Source organism: Manis pentadactyla, chromosome 9 (assembly GCF_030020395.1).
Source record: "Manis pentadactyla isolate mManPen7 chromosome 9, mManPen7.hap1, whole genome shotgun sequence".
NCBI classification, from domain to species: Eukaryota; Metazoa; Chordata; class Mammalia; order Pholidota; family Manidae; genus Manis; species Manis pentadactyla.
The window spans coordinates 29,476,644-29,491,669 of NC_080027.1; the positions used below are offsets into that span (position 1 = coordinate 29,476,644).

At 39.9% G+C, this 15,026-nt stretch overlaps 1 protein-coding gene across 1 annotated transcript in view; it reads right to left on the reverse strand.

The window, feature by feature from the left end:
- Positions 1-2,131, reverse strand: part of HIKESHI (heat shock protein nuclear import factor hikeshi) — a 34,235-nt gene extending 32,104 nt beyond the window's left edge. Inside the window, exon 1 of the mRNA XM_036906983.2 lies at positions 1,941-2,131. Coding sequence (XP_036762878.1) covers positions 1,941-1,970 — 30 coding nt within the window. The 5' untranslated portion in view covers positions 1,971-2,131. The remainder of the gene's footprint in view (positions 1-1,940) is intronic.
- Between the last annotated feature and the right edge of the window lie 12,895 nt (positions 2,132-15,026).

The following is a 15,026-nucleotide window of genomic DNA, read 5'->3' on the forward strand; positions in this document are numbered from 1 at the left end:
ACAGCCAGTATTTTTGAAGACTCTAATTGGTTAATTCTTACTACCTAGAACACAACTCTTTTCTTTTCCTAATATTTGCTAATAATTACTAAAATGCTTATTTTTCTCCTTTATCTTATCTACCACTACAAGGTAATTTAAAAAATTTATATGGCTATGTAACTATATCTGTGTATTACTGATAAAGTAATATTCCCACGAGACTAAGGATGAGTGTTCTTAAAGTTAAGTTCTGATCCCCTCTTCTGAAGTTTTCAGACCCAATTAAAAACCCTCCTGTTTAAAAACAGAGGATAAAACAAAGAAAGAACATAAATATAAACCAAACTGTCTCTATTACATTTAATTTCACCAGTTTTGGGCATGCACATAATCTTAAGAGGCATATAACATTATGGAATTTGCAAGTCTTGAAATAGCCACCAGGTAAAATAAATACTTTTTTAAACGCCAACTCTGTGCCAGGCATTAGACTTGACCTTAGGAAAAATGGTACCATTTTAATTAAAAAAATGTTTTTCAAGGAATGAAAACTGAGTTCATAACTTCAGATAAGTAGATTTTTCTAGTAAAAGAATAATTTAGTTTTGAGATGTCACTAGGTCTATTTGCCCTTCATTTTGATTAACAAGTCCTAATTCAAAAAGTCTAACACCCCCAAAAAAATCTTGCCTTGAAGGAACCTCTACTGTATATACAGTGGCTGTTAAACAGACACAGGTATCGCTCTAACCATATTTCCTTCCAAATTAGTTGACAACACGAGAGATACTTGGATTCCATATGGCCTTTTTATTCTTTAATACACACACACACATTTTAAATATCATTCAATAGTGACACACACATTTTAAATGTCAGTCATTAATGACACTCAACTCATTGGAGTTCCACACTCATCCCAAGATGGTCCTTTCATCTTTCCTATCAAAAGTAAGGTCAATCCAAAATTACCCCACCAGTATTATCAATTACCAACGTCACCAAAAGGAGCCTCCCAATCATTCAAGACACAGACAATAAACTTTCTGAAGCTAGTCGTCTCTAATTTATCTTTGTGGTTCCTTATAACTGTGTACAGTACACATTATCAAAAGTTAATGAAAAACTTAAAAACGCTTCAGCGAAGGGGTTGCAACATTTAACAAAGCAGGGAGAATAAAAGAAAAAGAACTAGGTGAAAGGAGTCAGGTCTGAAACGGATTTCTGGGTGGTTTCTAAAGGGGCAACCAAGCTTCGCCCTCCAGATTATTCCGTAATAATTTCAGGTGCTGATCTCATTTAATTCTAATAATCTAGCAAAGTAGGTCATCTCTTTCGACCAACAAGGATTTTCGCTACTCACATCCTTCTAGAGTCATCTAAACTATGGGTCATTTAAATTTCAGTCGTTTCTTCTATCAACCAACTTCCAATTACGGTAAGTACGTTTTCAATAGGGTCCTTTCCAAAAGGACCCAGTAGATAGACATCACCCACCTTAATCTTTAAGAAACGGTGTTACAGACTAAATTCAAACGCCTGGTTGCCTCTCACTCAATGAGTTTAGGTGAGTATTTATACTGCAGATTGAACCTAAACTCAACTGCAAAATAGGAATAATGACCATCTCACGAGTCAGGAGGCTAAAGCTGTCAAATAAGCGCTACACAGAAAGCTGAAAGGATGAGATATGGAGAAAAACCGTGCACTGCCTGGTATACAAAGCCCACTGGATAAATGGCAGTTAAAGTCGTGACTACTAGTCAAATGATTCTGAGCAGAGCTGGGGGCAAAGGAGAAGGAACACGCCGGCGTCCCACTCTCCATCCTCACACTCTCTGCCAGAGAGTAGACCTAAGGGGTTTCCCCGCATCCCCGGCAAGGTGCGCCCTCCCCTTGCCAGGGCTTCGCCCTGGGTGTCCTGCCCCCTTCCTGGTACCACCCTGTCCCGTCCTCACCAGCCTCCCCGCCACCAGGCAGCCAAACATGGCGGCGGCGGCTCCGCTCAGCCGGCAGGAACTCGCAGCCGGCAACTAGAAATCCTGGGACTACTGCCTTAGCCGAGCCCAAGAACCTTCCAGAACATGCAGGAGAGAGCCTGCCCCTCCACTACAAAGCAACTTGCCCAGCGGCAGGAACGCCTTCTAACCCCGTGACCTCTGACCCCCCTTCCTAACTAGCCCGTTTCTGAAGGACAAGTACTTCCGGGGCCGACGCAATCACAGGCATTTCCCAAACGTCGCCCTGAGAAAGCCGGGCAAGAGGCAGGGCCGGACTACAAGTCCCAGAAGGCCCTGCGCTGGTTTCCAGGAAGCAAGCCAGGGGACCGGCCTATCGGGAGTCAGAGTATGCATCCTAGACTTTGAATCCTGCCCGGGGACAGATGTCAATCTCGTTTGTGTAGCGTTTTAGAGATTGCAGTGCGCTTTTACAGTGATCACTTCACTACATCCTTACAAAATCCCTAATGAGGTAAATATTAGTATCTCCATCTTGTAGGAGAAGAAATTGCCCAGAGCGACCAGCCCCAAATCTTTACACTGCACCAAGTGTAGGAGGCCGAATCCCAAAACCTGATCCAGATCAGGGGTTCTTTCTGCTACACTCTGGCTCGGAAGTACTCATTTTTTTTTTTTTTTGGGAGGGCATCTCTCATATTTATTGATCAAATGGTTGTTAACAACAATAAAATTCTGTATAGGGGACTCAATGCACAATCATTAATTAACCCCAAGCCTAATTCTCAACAGTCTCCAATCTTCTGAAGCATAAAGAACAAATTCTTACATAGTGAATAAGTTCTTACATGGTGAACAGTGCAAGGGCAGTCATATCACAGAAACTTTCGGTTTTGATCACGCATCATGAACTATAAACAATCAGATATGATTATTCATTTGATTTTTATACTTGATTTATATGTGAATCCCACATTTCTCCCTTATTTTTTTTAATAAAATGCTGAAGTGGTAGGTAGATGCAAGATAAAGGTAGAAAACATAATTTAGTGCTGTAAGAGGGCAAATGTAGATGATCAGGTCTGTGCCTATAGACTAAGTATTGATCCAAGCTAGACAAGGGCAACAAAACAACCACGGATGCAGAAGATTTCTCTCAAAACAGGGGGGATGAAGTTCTAAGCCTCACCTCTGTTGATCCCCCACTTCTCACCTGATGGCCCCCCTGCGACTGTGCCTGTCTTAGGTTGTTCCTCCTTTGAGGAATCTTACCCATCTCTGGCTAACCAGCCATCTTCCGGGGCCATACAGGGAAATGTAAAGTTGGTAAGTGAGAGAGAAGCAATATTCTTTGAAAAGGTTAGCTTTTTACTTCTTTGCAGATTTATGCCCTGTGGCTTCTATGCCCAGCATTTGTCTTGAGGTATCTTTACCACTTGGAAGAATTATGATACTCGGTAATTTTTTATATGAGGCACGAATTCTACTAAAGGGTTGTAATTAGGAAGGAAGAAGAAAAGCTATAGAAGTAGCAGATGGAAGAAAACATGGGAAGATTGATTATTTCTTTGACATAACTTCTTGTAGAGTAACATAAGCATGTATAGGTTTTAACAAACTACTAATTAAATTGTGTACACACATTAACAGAATAGGAATACAGATACATAACAAAAGCAGACCTACAATTACTAGCCATATCCAGTGAAGCCAAGAAAACCAGTTAGGTACCCTAGGCATTTGTGAAAACTTATCAATAATATGATGGATATTGTCTAACTGAATTTGAATAGTTTTAGAAAAATCAGACAAATTAAAACAACATATTCCTGGGAACTGTTCACATCCCATATGTTCTTTTAACAGTAGATAGTCTATAGTGGCACGATTTTGGAGCACTGCAACTTGCACTTCTCCTAATTCTTGGTTGAGTTCCGACAATATAGATCCAGTCAAATTTGTTGTTTTACTGTATGCACAGGCCAGCTTAGATATCTCCTTCTTCATTCCCATGGCAAGTCCAGGAACTGGTGGGATGAATGCAGCTACAACTGCAACAGTGCCAGAATCTTTGTTGAAGTTTTTTGATGATCATCTTCTGGAATGACTCTTCCAGAGGATGTTCATGTTGGAAGTTCTTCTTCATATCGTATCTTAATTCGTTTTCTGGGTGGCCAAATTAGGCTTTGATCCTCTGTATAAACATAAATAAACCCTTTGCCCACACTTTGATATGACCTTTATACCATTGTGAAGAACCTATTGGAGACCACCACACAGGAACTAGAAGTACTCATTTTAAACTACTGTTTTGTACTTATTATTGACAACTTGACTGTAGTCCTTAACAGTTTCACTTAGCTTCATTTGCTGTGAAACTATAAGCAAGTTATCTTTGTGCTTTAATGTCCCTATTTGTAAAATAATAATCGTGCCTATTCCTATGGTGCTGAGATGGTTAAGTGAATTAACATAAGAAAACATTTACAGCCTAGCAGTGCTTAATGGGGGCATTATTGTAAAATGTTTTTCTTTCTATATGCATTTGAAGAAAAGATATATAGGAAATAAAAAACAATGGCCAAAAGAACTGGCATCCGTACTAATTACCACCAATATTCATTCTCCCCTTCACAACTTCAATTCCCTTCCTCTTAGGTAGGATATCTCCTCCCCTAGGGTCTCTGCCCAACTTGAAATACCTGAGCTTAGTCTAGCAGCCATCAGCAGGTTTGTCCTTCCAACCCCAATTCATGTATGGAAATCTTTGGAGGAATCCGCTGGCCTCCACTCTAGCTCCATAAACTCAGAGCACCTACTTACCACACACATAGCCAAGCCACAGATGAGCCAAGATGAAACAGAGAAGGATCTTTGTACCAATGTCTCCTTTCTACCTAAGAAGTCCTAGGGCCTTCAGAATTAAAAGACCATTCATGATGAGACCACTTTATGAATTGTCTGGGTTCAGAGCCCATCTCTGTCATTTATTAGCTATATAATCTTAGGCTAGTTAACCTAACACTCCCATGTGTCCTTTTCCCCATCTGTAAAATGGGCTAATAATAGGATCTACAGCATAAGGTTATTATGAAGGTTCTTACATGTAAAGTACTAAATAGTAACCAGAATGTAGTTTAATAAAATGTTAGCGGTTAGATTACCTTTATTCAATGACTAATTTTCTGTCTTTTTACCCTGTGAAATAACAAGACTTATATTGGCTTGCCTTTGACCCCAGTGACTGACACAGGGCTCCTGAAATCTTTGTAAATTCCTAAGTGATAGGAGCATCTTTTGTTCTAATGAGGTGACTCTGGGAGGGCTCCTGGATGGGTGCTGGTCATCAGAAAAACTAAGCCATGATTAGAAGCTTAGAATTTTCAGCACCAGCCCCTCCCCGTGCCAAACCTCTATCACATTGTCCAGAGAGGACACACACACAGGGGCTGGAAATGGAAAGCCTTCGTTAAAGCCCAACAGTGTGGAGTGTGATGCACCTCAACTGCATGAGAGCAGAAACTCCATGCTTGGGCCAGGCTTCACCCTCTGCATCTCTTCATCTAGCTGTCTGTCTACATCCTTTAATAAACTGGTAAACATGAGCATTACCCTGAGTTCTAAGAGCTGTTCTAGCAAATAATTGAATCCAAGGCAAAAAGGGTCATGGGAACCTCCAATTTGTAGCTAAATCAGAAGTTTTGGGTAACCTGAGAACCTACTACTTGCAATGGGCATCTGAAGTGGGAGGCAGTCTTGGGAGACTGAAACCTTAACCTGTGGGATCTGATGCTATCTCTAGGTTGTTTCAGGATTGAGATAAATTGTTAGGACGCCCAGCTGGTGTCACAGAATTGATTGGTGTGGGGAAAAAACCCATATATCTCATGTCAGAAGTCTTATGAATGTGGTAGTAGTGTAACAGTAAAGTAAAAATATGGGATGAAGACCAGGTTTCTTCCTAGAATTATATACCCTAACCATACATTGGCCTCTCTAAGCAACCCATATGTTGGAACCTTTCTGTGCATATGCAACTTGTTCTATGTGCCTGTAATACTCACCTGGTAATTTCTTACACATCCAATTGGCTCTAATATTTTCTTCAGGAATCTTTCCATGACCTACCTGATAGTCATTCCTCTCTTAAACAGCACTCTTAGTGGATTGAGAGCTGGCTAGCTTCTAAACATTTTAAGAATAAACCACATTGCTGTCCATTAATTGTCCCAATCTTTGTTATGTGGGACTTGAGGTTTTTCTCCATTTTTCTGAGAAACTCTACTTCTAGGTTGGACAAAGAATTAGAAACAGTAAGTTTAGTATCCTTTATTCAGACTACGAAAGATAAACTTCTATTCACCAAACTATATGTCTACATACAACAGTTCTTTGTAACTGATGAAGGCAGAACTAGATACAATGTAAGGAAGTAAGAAAGGCTTGAGGTAAAAATGGGGGAAAGATTCAAAGGAAAAAAAATCTGTCAAATAATCAGAACTCTCTGAAATAAGAATAGATATGGGACAGTGAATTCTCCCATTAAAATACTGCTATTTTAAACAATGCTGAAATCCACTTACATCATTTTTTTTGTAGATAATTATTTTTTATTGAAGGGTAGTTGACACACAGTATTACATTAGTTTCAGGTGTACAACACAGTGATTCAACATTTATATACATGATAATTCGAGCTACCAGCTATCACCATAGAAAGTTGTTACAATATTTTAACTATATTCCTTATGCTATACATTACATCCCAGTTATTTATTTTACAATTGGAAGTGTGTACTTTTCTTTTGTTTGCTTGTTTTTTTGAGAGGGCATCTCTCATATTTATTGATCAAATGGTTGTTAACAATAAAATTCTATATAAGGGAGTCAATGCTCAATGCACAATCATTAATCCACCCCAAGCCTAATTTTTGCCAGTCTCCCATCTTCTGAAGCATAACGAACAAGTTCTTACATGGAGAACAAATTCTTACATAGTGAATAAGTTACATGGTGAACAGTACAAGGGCAGTTATCACAGAAACTTTCGGTTTTGCTCATGCATTATGAACTATAAACAATCAGTTCAAATATGAATATTCGTTTGATTTTTATACTTGATTTATATGTGGATACCACATTTCTCTCTTTATTATTATTATTTTTAATAAAATGCTGAAGTGGTAGGTAGATACAAGATAAAGGTAGAAAACATAGTTTAGTGTTGTAAGAGAGCAAATGTAGATGATCAGGTGTGTGCCTGTAGACTATGTGTTAATCCAAGCTAGACAAGGGCAATAAAACATCCACAATGCAGAAGATTTCTCTCAGAACAGGGGGGGTGAGGTTCTAAGCCACCCTCTGTTGATCCCCAATTTCTCACCTGATGGCCCCCCTGCGACTGTGCCTGTCTTAGGTTGTTCCTCCCTTGAGGAATCTTACCCGTCTCTGGCTAACCAGTCATCTTCCGGGGCCATACAGGGAAATGTAAAGTTGGTAAGTGAGAGAGAAGCCTTATTGTTTGAAAAGGTTAGCTTTTTACTTCTTTGCATATTTATGCCCTGTGGCTTCTATGCCCAGCATTTGTCTTGAGGTATCTTTACCACTTGGAAGAATTATGATACTTGGTAAAATCGATATGAGGCACGAATTCTGTTTAAGGGTTGTAATTAGGAAGGAAGAAGAAAAGCTATAGAAGTAGCAGGCGGAAGAAAACCTGGGAAGATTGATTATTTCTTTGACATATCTTCTTGTAGAGTAACTTCAGCATGTAGAGGTTTTAAACTACTACTTAAATTGCGCACACACATTAACATAATAGGAGTACAGTTACATAACCAAAGCAGACCTATAATTACCAGCCATCTCCAGTGAAACCAAGAAAACCAGTTAGGCACCTTAGGCATTTGTGAAAACTTATTTATGATATGGTGGGTATTGTCCAACTGAACTTGAACAGTCTGAGAGAAATCAGACAAATTAAAACAACCCATTCCTGGGGACTGTTCACATCCCATATGTTCTTTTAACAGTCGATAGTCTGTAGTTGTAAGATTTTGGAGCGCTACAATTTGCACTTCTCCTAATTCTTGGTTGAGTTCCAACAGTATAGATACAGTCAAATTTGTTGTTTTACTGTATGCACAGGCCAGCTTAGATATCTCCTTCTTCATTCCCATGGCAAGTCCAGGAACTGGTGGGATGAATGAAGCTACAGCTGTAGCAGTGCCTGGATTTTGTTGAGGTTTTTTGATGATCATCTTCTGGTATAAGTCTTCCAGAGAGCGCTGATGTTGGAAATTCTTTTTCATATCGTATCTTAGTTCATTTTCGGGGTAGCCAAATTAGGCTTTAATCCTCTGTATAAACACAAACAGACCCTTTGCCCACACTTTGATATGCCCTTTATACCCTTGTGTAGAACTCATTGGAGGTCACCAAACAGGAACTTTTTTTTTTTTAAGAGAAAGGAATATTATCAGAAAAATATACCTCCATAGCCGATCATCTGACACCCTTTAAGTGATCAAAATTAAGGATATTTAAAGCATGCATTAATCGTTGATTTACAGTTAGTTTTATCCTATCAGGGAGTAATCCCCCTTTTCTTTCTTTCTTTTTTTTTTGTTATCATTAATCTACACTTACATGACTACTATTATGTTTACTAGGCTCTCCCCTATACCAGGTCCCCCCTATAAACCCCTTTACAGTCACTGTCCATCAGCATTGCAAATGTTGTAGAATCACTACTTGCCTTCTCTGTGTTGTACAGCCCTCCCTTTTCTCCTACCCCCCCCATGCATGCTAATCTTAATACCCACCTACTTCTCCCCCCCCTTATCCCTCCCTACCCACCCATCCTCCCCTGTCCCTTTCCCTTTGGTACCTGTTAGTCCATTCTTGAGTTCTGTGATTCTGCTGCTGTTTTGTTCCTTCAGTTTTTCCTTTGTTCTTATACTCCACAGATGAGTGAAATCATTTGGTATTCCTCTTTCTCCACTTGGCTTATTTCACTGAGCATAATACCCTCCAGCTCCATCCATGTTGCTGCAAATGGTAGGATTTGCCCTTTTCTTATGGCTGAGTAGTATTCCATTTTGTTTATGTACCACATCTTCTTTATCCATTCATCTATCGAGGGACATTTAGGTTGCTTCCAATTCTTGGCTATTGTAAATAGTGCTGCGATAAACATAGGGGTGCATCTGTCTTTCTCAAACTTGATTGTTGCATTCTTAGGGTAAATTCCTAGGAGTGGAATTCCTGGGTCAAATGGTAAGTCTGTTTTGAGCATTTTGATGCACCTCCATACTGCTTTCCACAATGGTTGAACTAACTTACATTCCCACCAGCAGTGTAGGAGGGTTCCCCTTTCTCCACAGCCTCGCCAACATTTGTTGTTGTTTGTCTTTTGGATGGCAGCCATCCTTACTGGTGTGAGGTGATACCTCATTGTAGTTTTAATTTGCATTTCTCTGATAATTAGCGATGTAGAGCATCTTTACATGTGTCTGTTGGCCATCTGTATTTCTGTTTTGGAGAACTGTCTGTTCAGTTCCTCTGCCCATTTTTTAATTGGGTTATTTGTTTTTTGTTTGTTGAGGCGTGTGAGCTCTTTATATATTCTGGACGTCAAGCCTTTATCGGATCTGTCATTTTCAAATATATTCTCCCATACTGTAGGGTTCCTTTTTGTTCTATTGATGGTGTCTTTTGCTGTACAGAAGCTTTTCAGCTTAATATAGTCCCACTTGTTCATTTTTGCTGTTGTTTTCCTTGCCCGGGGAGATATGTTCAAGAAGAGGTCACTCATGTTTATGTCTAAGAGGTTTTTGCCTATGTTTTCTTCCAAGAGTTTAATGGTTTCATGACTTACATTCAGGTCTTTGATCCATTTGGAGTTTACTTTTGTATATGGGGTTAGACAATGGTCCAGTTTCATTTTCCTACATGTAGCTGTCCAGTTTTGCCAGCACCATCTGTTGAAGAGACTGTCATTTCGCCATTGTATGTCCATGGCTCCTTTATCAAACATTAATTGACCACATATGTCTGGGTTAATGTCTGGATTCTCTAGTCTGTTCCATTGTTCTGTCGCTCTGCTCTTGTGCCAGTACCAAATTGTCTTGATTACTATGGCTTTATAGTAGAGCTTGAAGTTGGGGAATGAGATCCCCCCTACTTTATTCTTCTTTCTCAGGATTGCTTTGGCTATTCGGGGTCTTTGGTGGTTCCATATGAATTTTTTAATTATTTGTTCCAATTCATTGAAGAATGTTGCTGGTAGTTTCATAGGGATTGCATCAAATCTGTATATTGCTTTGGGCAGGATGGCCATTTTGACGATATTAATTCTTCCTAGCCACGAGCATGGGATGCATTTCCATCTGTTAGTGTTCCCTTTAATTTCTCTTAAGAGTGACTTGTAGTTTTCAGAGTATAAGTCTTTCACTTCTTTGGTTAGGTTTATTCCTATTTTATTTTTTTTTGATGCAATTGTGAATGGAGTTGTTTTCCTGATTTCTCTTTCTATTGGTTCATTGTTAGTGTATAGGAAAGCCACAGATTTCTGTGTGTTGATTTTGTATCCTGCAACTTTGCTGTATTCCGATATCAGTTCTAGTAGTTTTGGGGTGGAGTCTTTAGGGTTTATTATGTACAGTATCATGTCATCTGCAAATAGTGACAGTTTAACTTCTTCTTTACCAATCTGGATTCCTTATATTTCTTTGTTTTGTCTGATTGCCGTGGCTAGGACCTCCAGTACTGTGTTAAATAACAGTGGAGAGAGTGGGCATCCCTGTCTAGTTCCTGATCTCAGAAGAAATGCTTTCAGCTTCTCGCTGTTCAATATAGTGTTGGCTGTGGGTTTTTCATAGATGGCCTTTATTATGTTGAGGTACTTGCCCTCTATTCCCATTTTGCTGAGAGTTTTTATCATGAATGGATGTTGAACTTTGTCAAATGCTTTTTCAGCATCTATGGAGATGATCATGTGGTTTTTGTCTTTCTTTTTGTTGATGTGGTGGATGATGTTGATGGACTTTTGAATGTTGTACCATCCTTGCATCCTTGGGATGAATCCCACTTGGTCATGGTGTACGATCCTTTTGATGTATTTTTGAATTCGGTTTGCTAATATTTTGTTGAGTATTTTTGCATCTACATTCATCAGGGATATTGGTCTGTAGTTTTCTTTTTTGGTGGGGTCTTTGCCTGGTTTTGGTATTAGGGTGATGTTGGCTTCATAGAATGAGTTTGGGAGTATCCCCTCCTCCTCTATTTTTTGGAAAACTTTAAGGAGAATGGGTATTATGTCTTCCCTGTATGTCTGATAAAATTCCGAGGTAAATCCATCTGGCCCGGGGGTTTTGTTCTTTGGTAGTTTTTTGATTACCGCTTCAATTTCGTTGCTGGTAATTGGTCTGTTTAGATTTTCTGTTTCTTTCTGGGTCAGTCTTGGAAGGTTGTATTTTTCTAGGAAGTTGTCCATTTCTCCTAGGTTTCCCAGCTTGTTAGCATATAGGTTTTCATAGTAGTCTCTAATAATTCTTTGTATTTCTGTGGGGTCCGTCGTGATTTTTCCTTTCTCGTTTCTGATACTGTTGATTTGTGTTGACTCTCTTTTCCTCTTAATAAGTCTGGCTAGAGGCTTATCTATTTTGTTTATTTTCTCGAAGAACCAGCTCTTGGTTTCATTGATTTTTGCTATTGTTTTATTCTTCTCAATTTTATTTATTTCTTCTCTGATCTTTATTATGTCCCTCCTTCTGCTGACCTTAGGCCTCATTTGTTCTTCTTTTTCCAATTTCCGTAATTGTGACATTAGACCATTCATTTGGGATTGTTCTTCCTTTTTTAAATATGCCTGGATTGCTATATACTTTCCTCTTAAGATAGCTTTTGCTGTGTCCCACAGTAGTTGGGGCTTTGTGTTGTTGTCATCGTTTGTTTCCATATATTGCTGGATCTCCATTTATATTTGGTCATTGATCCATTGATTATTTAGGAGCGTGTTGTTAAGCCGCCATGTGTTTGTGAGCCTTTTTGCTTTCTTTGTACAGTTTATTTCTAGTTTTATGCCTTTGTGGTCTGAAAAGTTGGTTGGTAGGATTTCAATCTTTTGGAATTTACTGAGGCTCTTTTTGTGGCCTAGTATGTGGTCTATTCTGGAGAATGTTCCATGTGCACTTGAGAAGAATGTGTATCCTGTTGCTTTTGAATGTAGATTTCTGTAGATATCTATTACGTCCATCTGTTCTAGTGTGTTGTTCAGTGCCTCTGTGTCCTTACTTATTTTATGTCTGGTGGATCTGTCCTTTGGAGTGAGTGGTGTGTTGAAGTCTCCTAGAATGAATGCATTGCATTCTATTTCCTCCTTTAGTTCTGTTAGTATTTATTTCAAGTATGTTGGTGCTCCTGTATTGGGTGCATATATATTTATAATGGTTATATCCTCTGTTGGACTGAGCCCATTATCATTATGTAATGTCCTTCTTTGTCTTTTGTTACTTTATTTTGAAGTCTGTTTTGTCTGATACCAGAATTGCAACACCTGCTTTCTTCTCTCTGTTGTTTGCATGAAATAACTCTTTTCCATCCCTTGACTTTAAGTCTGTGCATGTCTTTGGGTTTGAGGTGAGTTTCTTGTAAGCAGCATATGGATGGATCTTGCTTTTTTATCCATTCTATTACTCTGTGTCTTTTGATTGGTGCATTCAGGCCATTTACATTTAGGGTGATTATTGAAAGGTATGTACTTATTGCCATTGCAGGCTTTAAGTTTGTGGTTACCAAAGGTTCAGGGTTAGCTTCTTTACTATCTTACTCTGTAACTTAACTCGCTTCTTGAGCTATTATAAACACGGTCTGATGATTCTTTATTTCTCTCCCTTCTTATTCCTCCTCCTCCCTTCTTCATATGTTGGGTGTTTTGTTCTGTGCTCTTTTTAGGAGTGCTCCCATCTAGAGCAGTCCCTGTAGGATGACCTGTAGAGGTGGTTTGTGGGTGGCAAATTCCCTCAACTTTTGCTTGTCTGGGAATTGTTTCATCCCTCCTTCATATTTAAATGATATTCGTGCTGGATATAGTAGTCTTGGTTCGAGGCCCTTCTGTTTCATTGCATTAAGTATATCATGCCATTCTCTTCTGGCCTGTAGGGTTTCAGTTGAGAAGTCTGATGATAGCCTGATGGGTTTTCCTTTGTAGGTAACCTTTTTTTTCTCTCTCTGGCTGCCTTTAATACTTTGTCCTTGTCTTTGATCTTTGCCATTTTAATTATTATGTGTCTTGGTGTTGCCCTCCTTGGATCCCTTGTCATGGCAGTTCTCTGTACCTCTGTGGTCTGAGAGGCCATTTCTTCCCCTAGTTTGGGGAAGTTTTTGGCAATTATTTCTTCAGACACTTTCTATCCCTTTTTCTCTTTCTTCTTCTTCTGGTACCCCTATAATGCGGATATTGTTCCATTTCGTCGGTCACTCAGCTCTGTGAGAATTCTTTCATTCCTGGAGATCCTTTTATCTCTCTCTGCATCAGCTTCTCTGCGTTCCTGTTCTGTTTTCTAGTCCATTAATGGTCTCTTGCATCTCGTCCATTCTGTTTTGAAGTCCTTCCAGAGCTTGTTTTATTTCTGTATTCTCCTTCCTTAGTTCTTGCATATTTCTCTGCAAGTCCATCAGCATGGTTATGACTTTTGTTTTGAATTCTTTTTCAGGAAGACTGGTTAAATCTATCTCCCCAGGTTCCTTCTCAGGGGAAGATGTAGCAGATGCCGAAGCTGTCTGGGTTAGTCTTGTCTAGATCATATTTTTTTGCCTTTTCATGTTGACAGGTTCTATTGAATGTCAGCTGGGAGGGCCAAACTTTTCACTTGCTACTGGCCTTTCTTTACTGGGACAACTGCGACCCCTAGTGGCTTGTGTTGGGTAATTGCATGTAGACTGGGTCTTTGTGTCTTGCCCGGCCGGGAATGGAGGAATTTCCCTTTCTGTGGGCGTGGTCTGCCTTAGGCTGCTTCTCTGCTTTCGCAGCGCCCAGAGGGGTAATGGATGGGGGGAGCTGTTTGGCGGTTTACCTCCATGAGGGGTCTCAGAGCTGTTGCCCAGGGGGTTAGTGTGCCCAGTTTTCCCTGTAATTTCCAGCCACTGGGCTGTGACCTGTGTTGTTTCCGTCTGGCTGTTGCGTCTCTGTGCCTTTAAGACTTTCAAAAAGCACTCGCTTTTCTTTGTCATAGGGGCATCATCTTTGGAACCCGCTCAGAGGTCTTGCTGCCGTTTCCCTAGTTTCCAGCCCTTCACGCATGCACTGTGTCTGCGCTCTGGTGCGGGTGGTTGGGGCTGGGTGTTTAGCAGTCTTGGGCTCCCTCTCCCTCCCGCTGGGAGCTGGAGGGAAGCGTGCTCGGGTCCCACTGGGCCAGGGGTTGTATCTTACCCCTTTCATCAGGCGCTGGGCTCTCACACGTGTGGATGTAGTCTGGCTGTTGTCCTGTGTCTTCTGGTCTCTCTTTTAGGATTAGTTGTATTTGTTGTATTTTCAAAAATATATATGTTTTTTGGGAGGAGATTCCCACTGTCCTACTCACGCCACCATGTTGGCTCCACCCCCCCACTTACATCTTTAAGGAAATTCATGGAACATTTGGGGAGACTGGCCTAGAAACTAAAAGGTACCTACCAGCTCTCAACCTTATGCTTCTATGGAGAAAGAACAAACCATACTTCAGTTTTGGCCATGGAATCAGAAATTCTGAATTCTGGGTTTAGCTCTTCCATTAACTAGCCTAGGGATGAGTTAATTTATTTCACCCTTTTAGGCATTTGGTTTCCACACTTCTAGAATGAGAGCACTGAATTCTGATTTCAAGAGATCAAAAATATTTTTTTTTGTAAGGAAATTTTCCTTTCCAAAACAAGGAGCACAAGAAATACGAGTACAAACTCCATCTTCTTTGAACTAGGCATTATCTGTAATTCCAAGTCATAAAAATATCAATTTTAAGTGGTTAGAAAAAAGACAAAGGACTTAGCAGAAAAAGAAGGTCAAACTCGGGTACCTATAAGGAAGGATAATTCCAGAGAAACTCA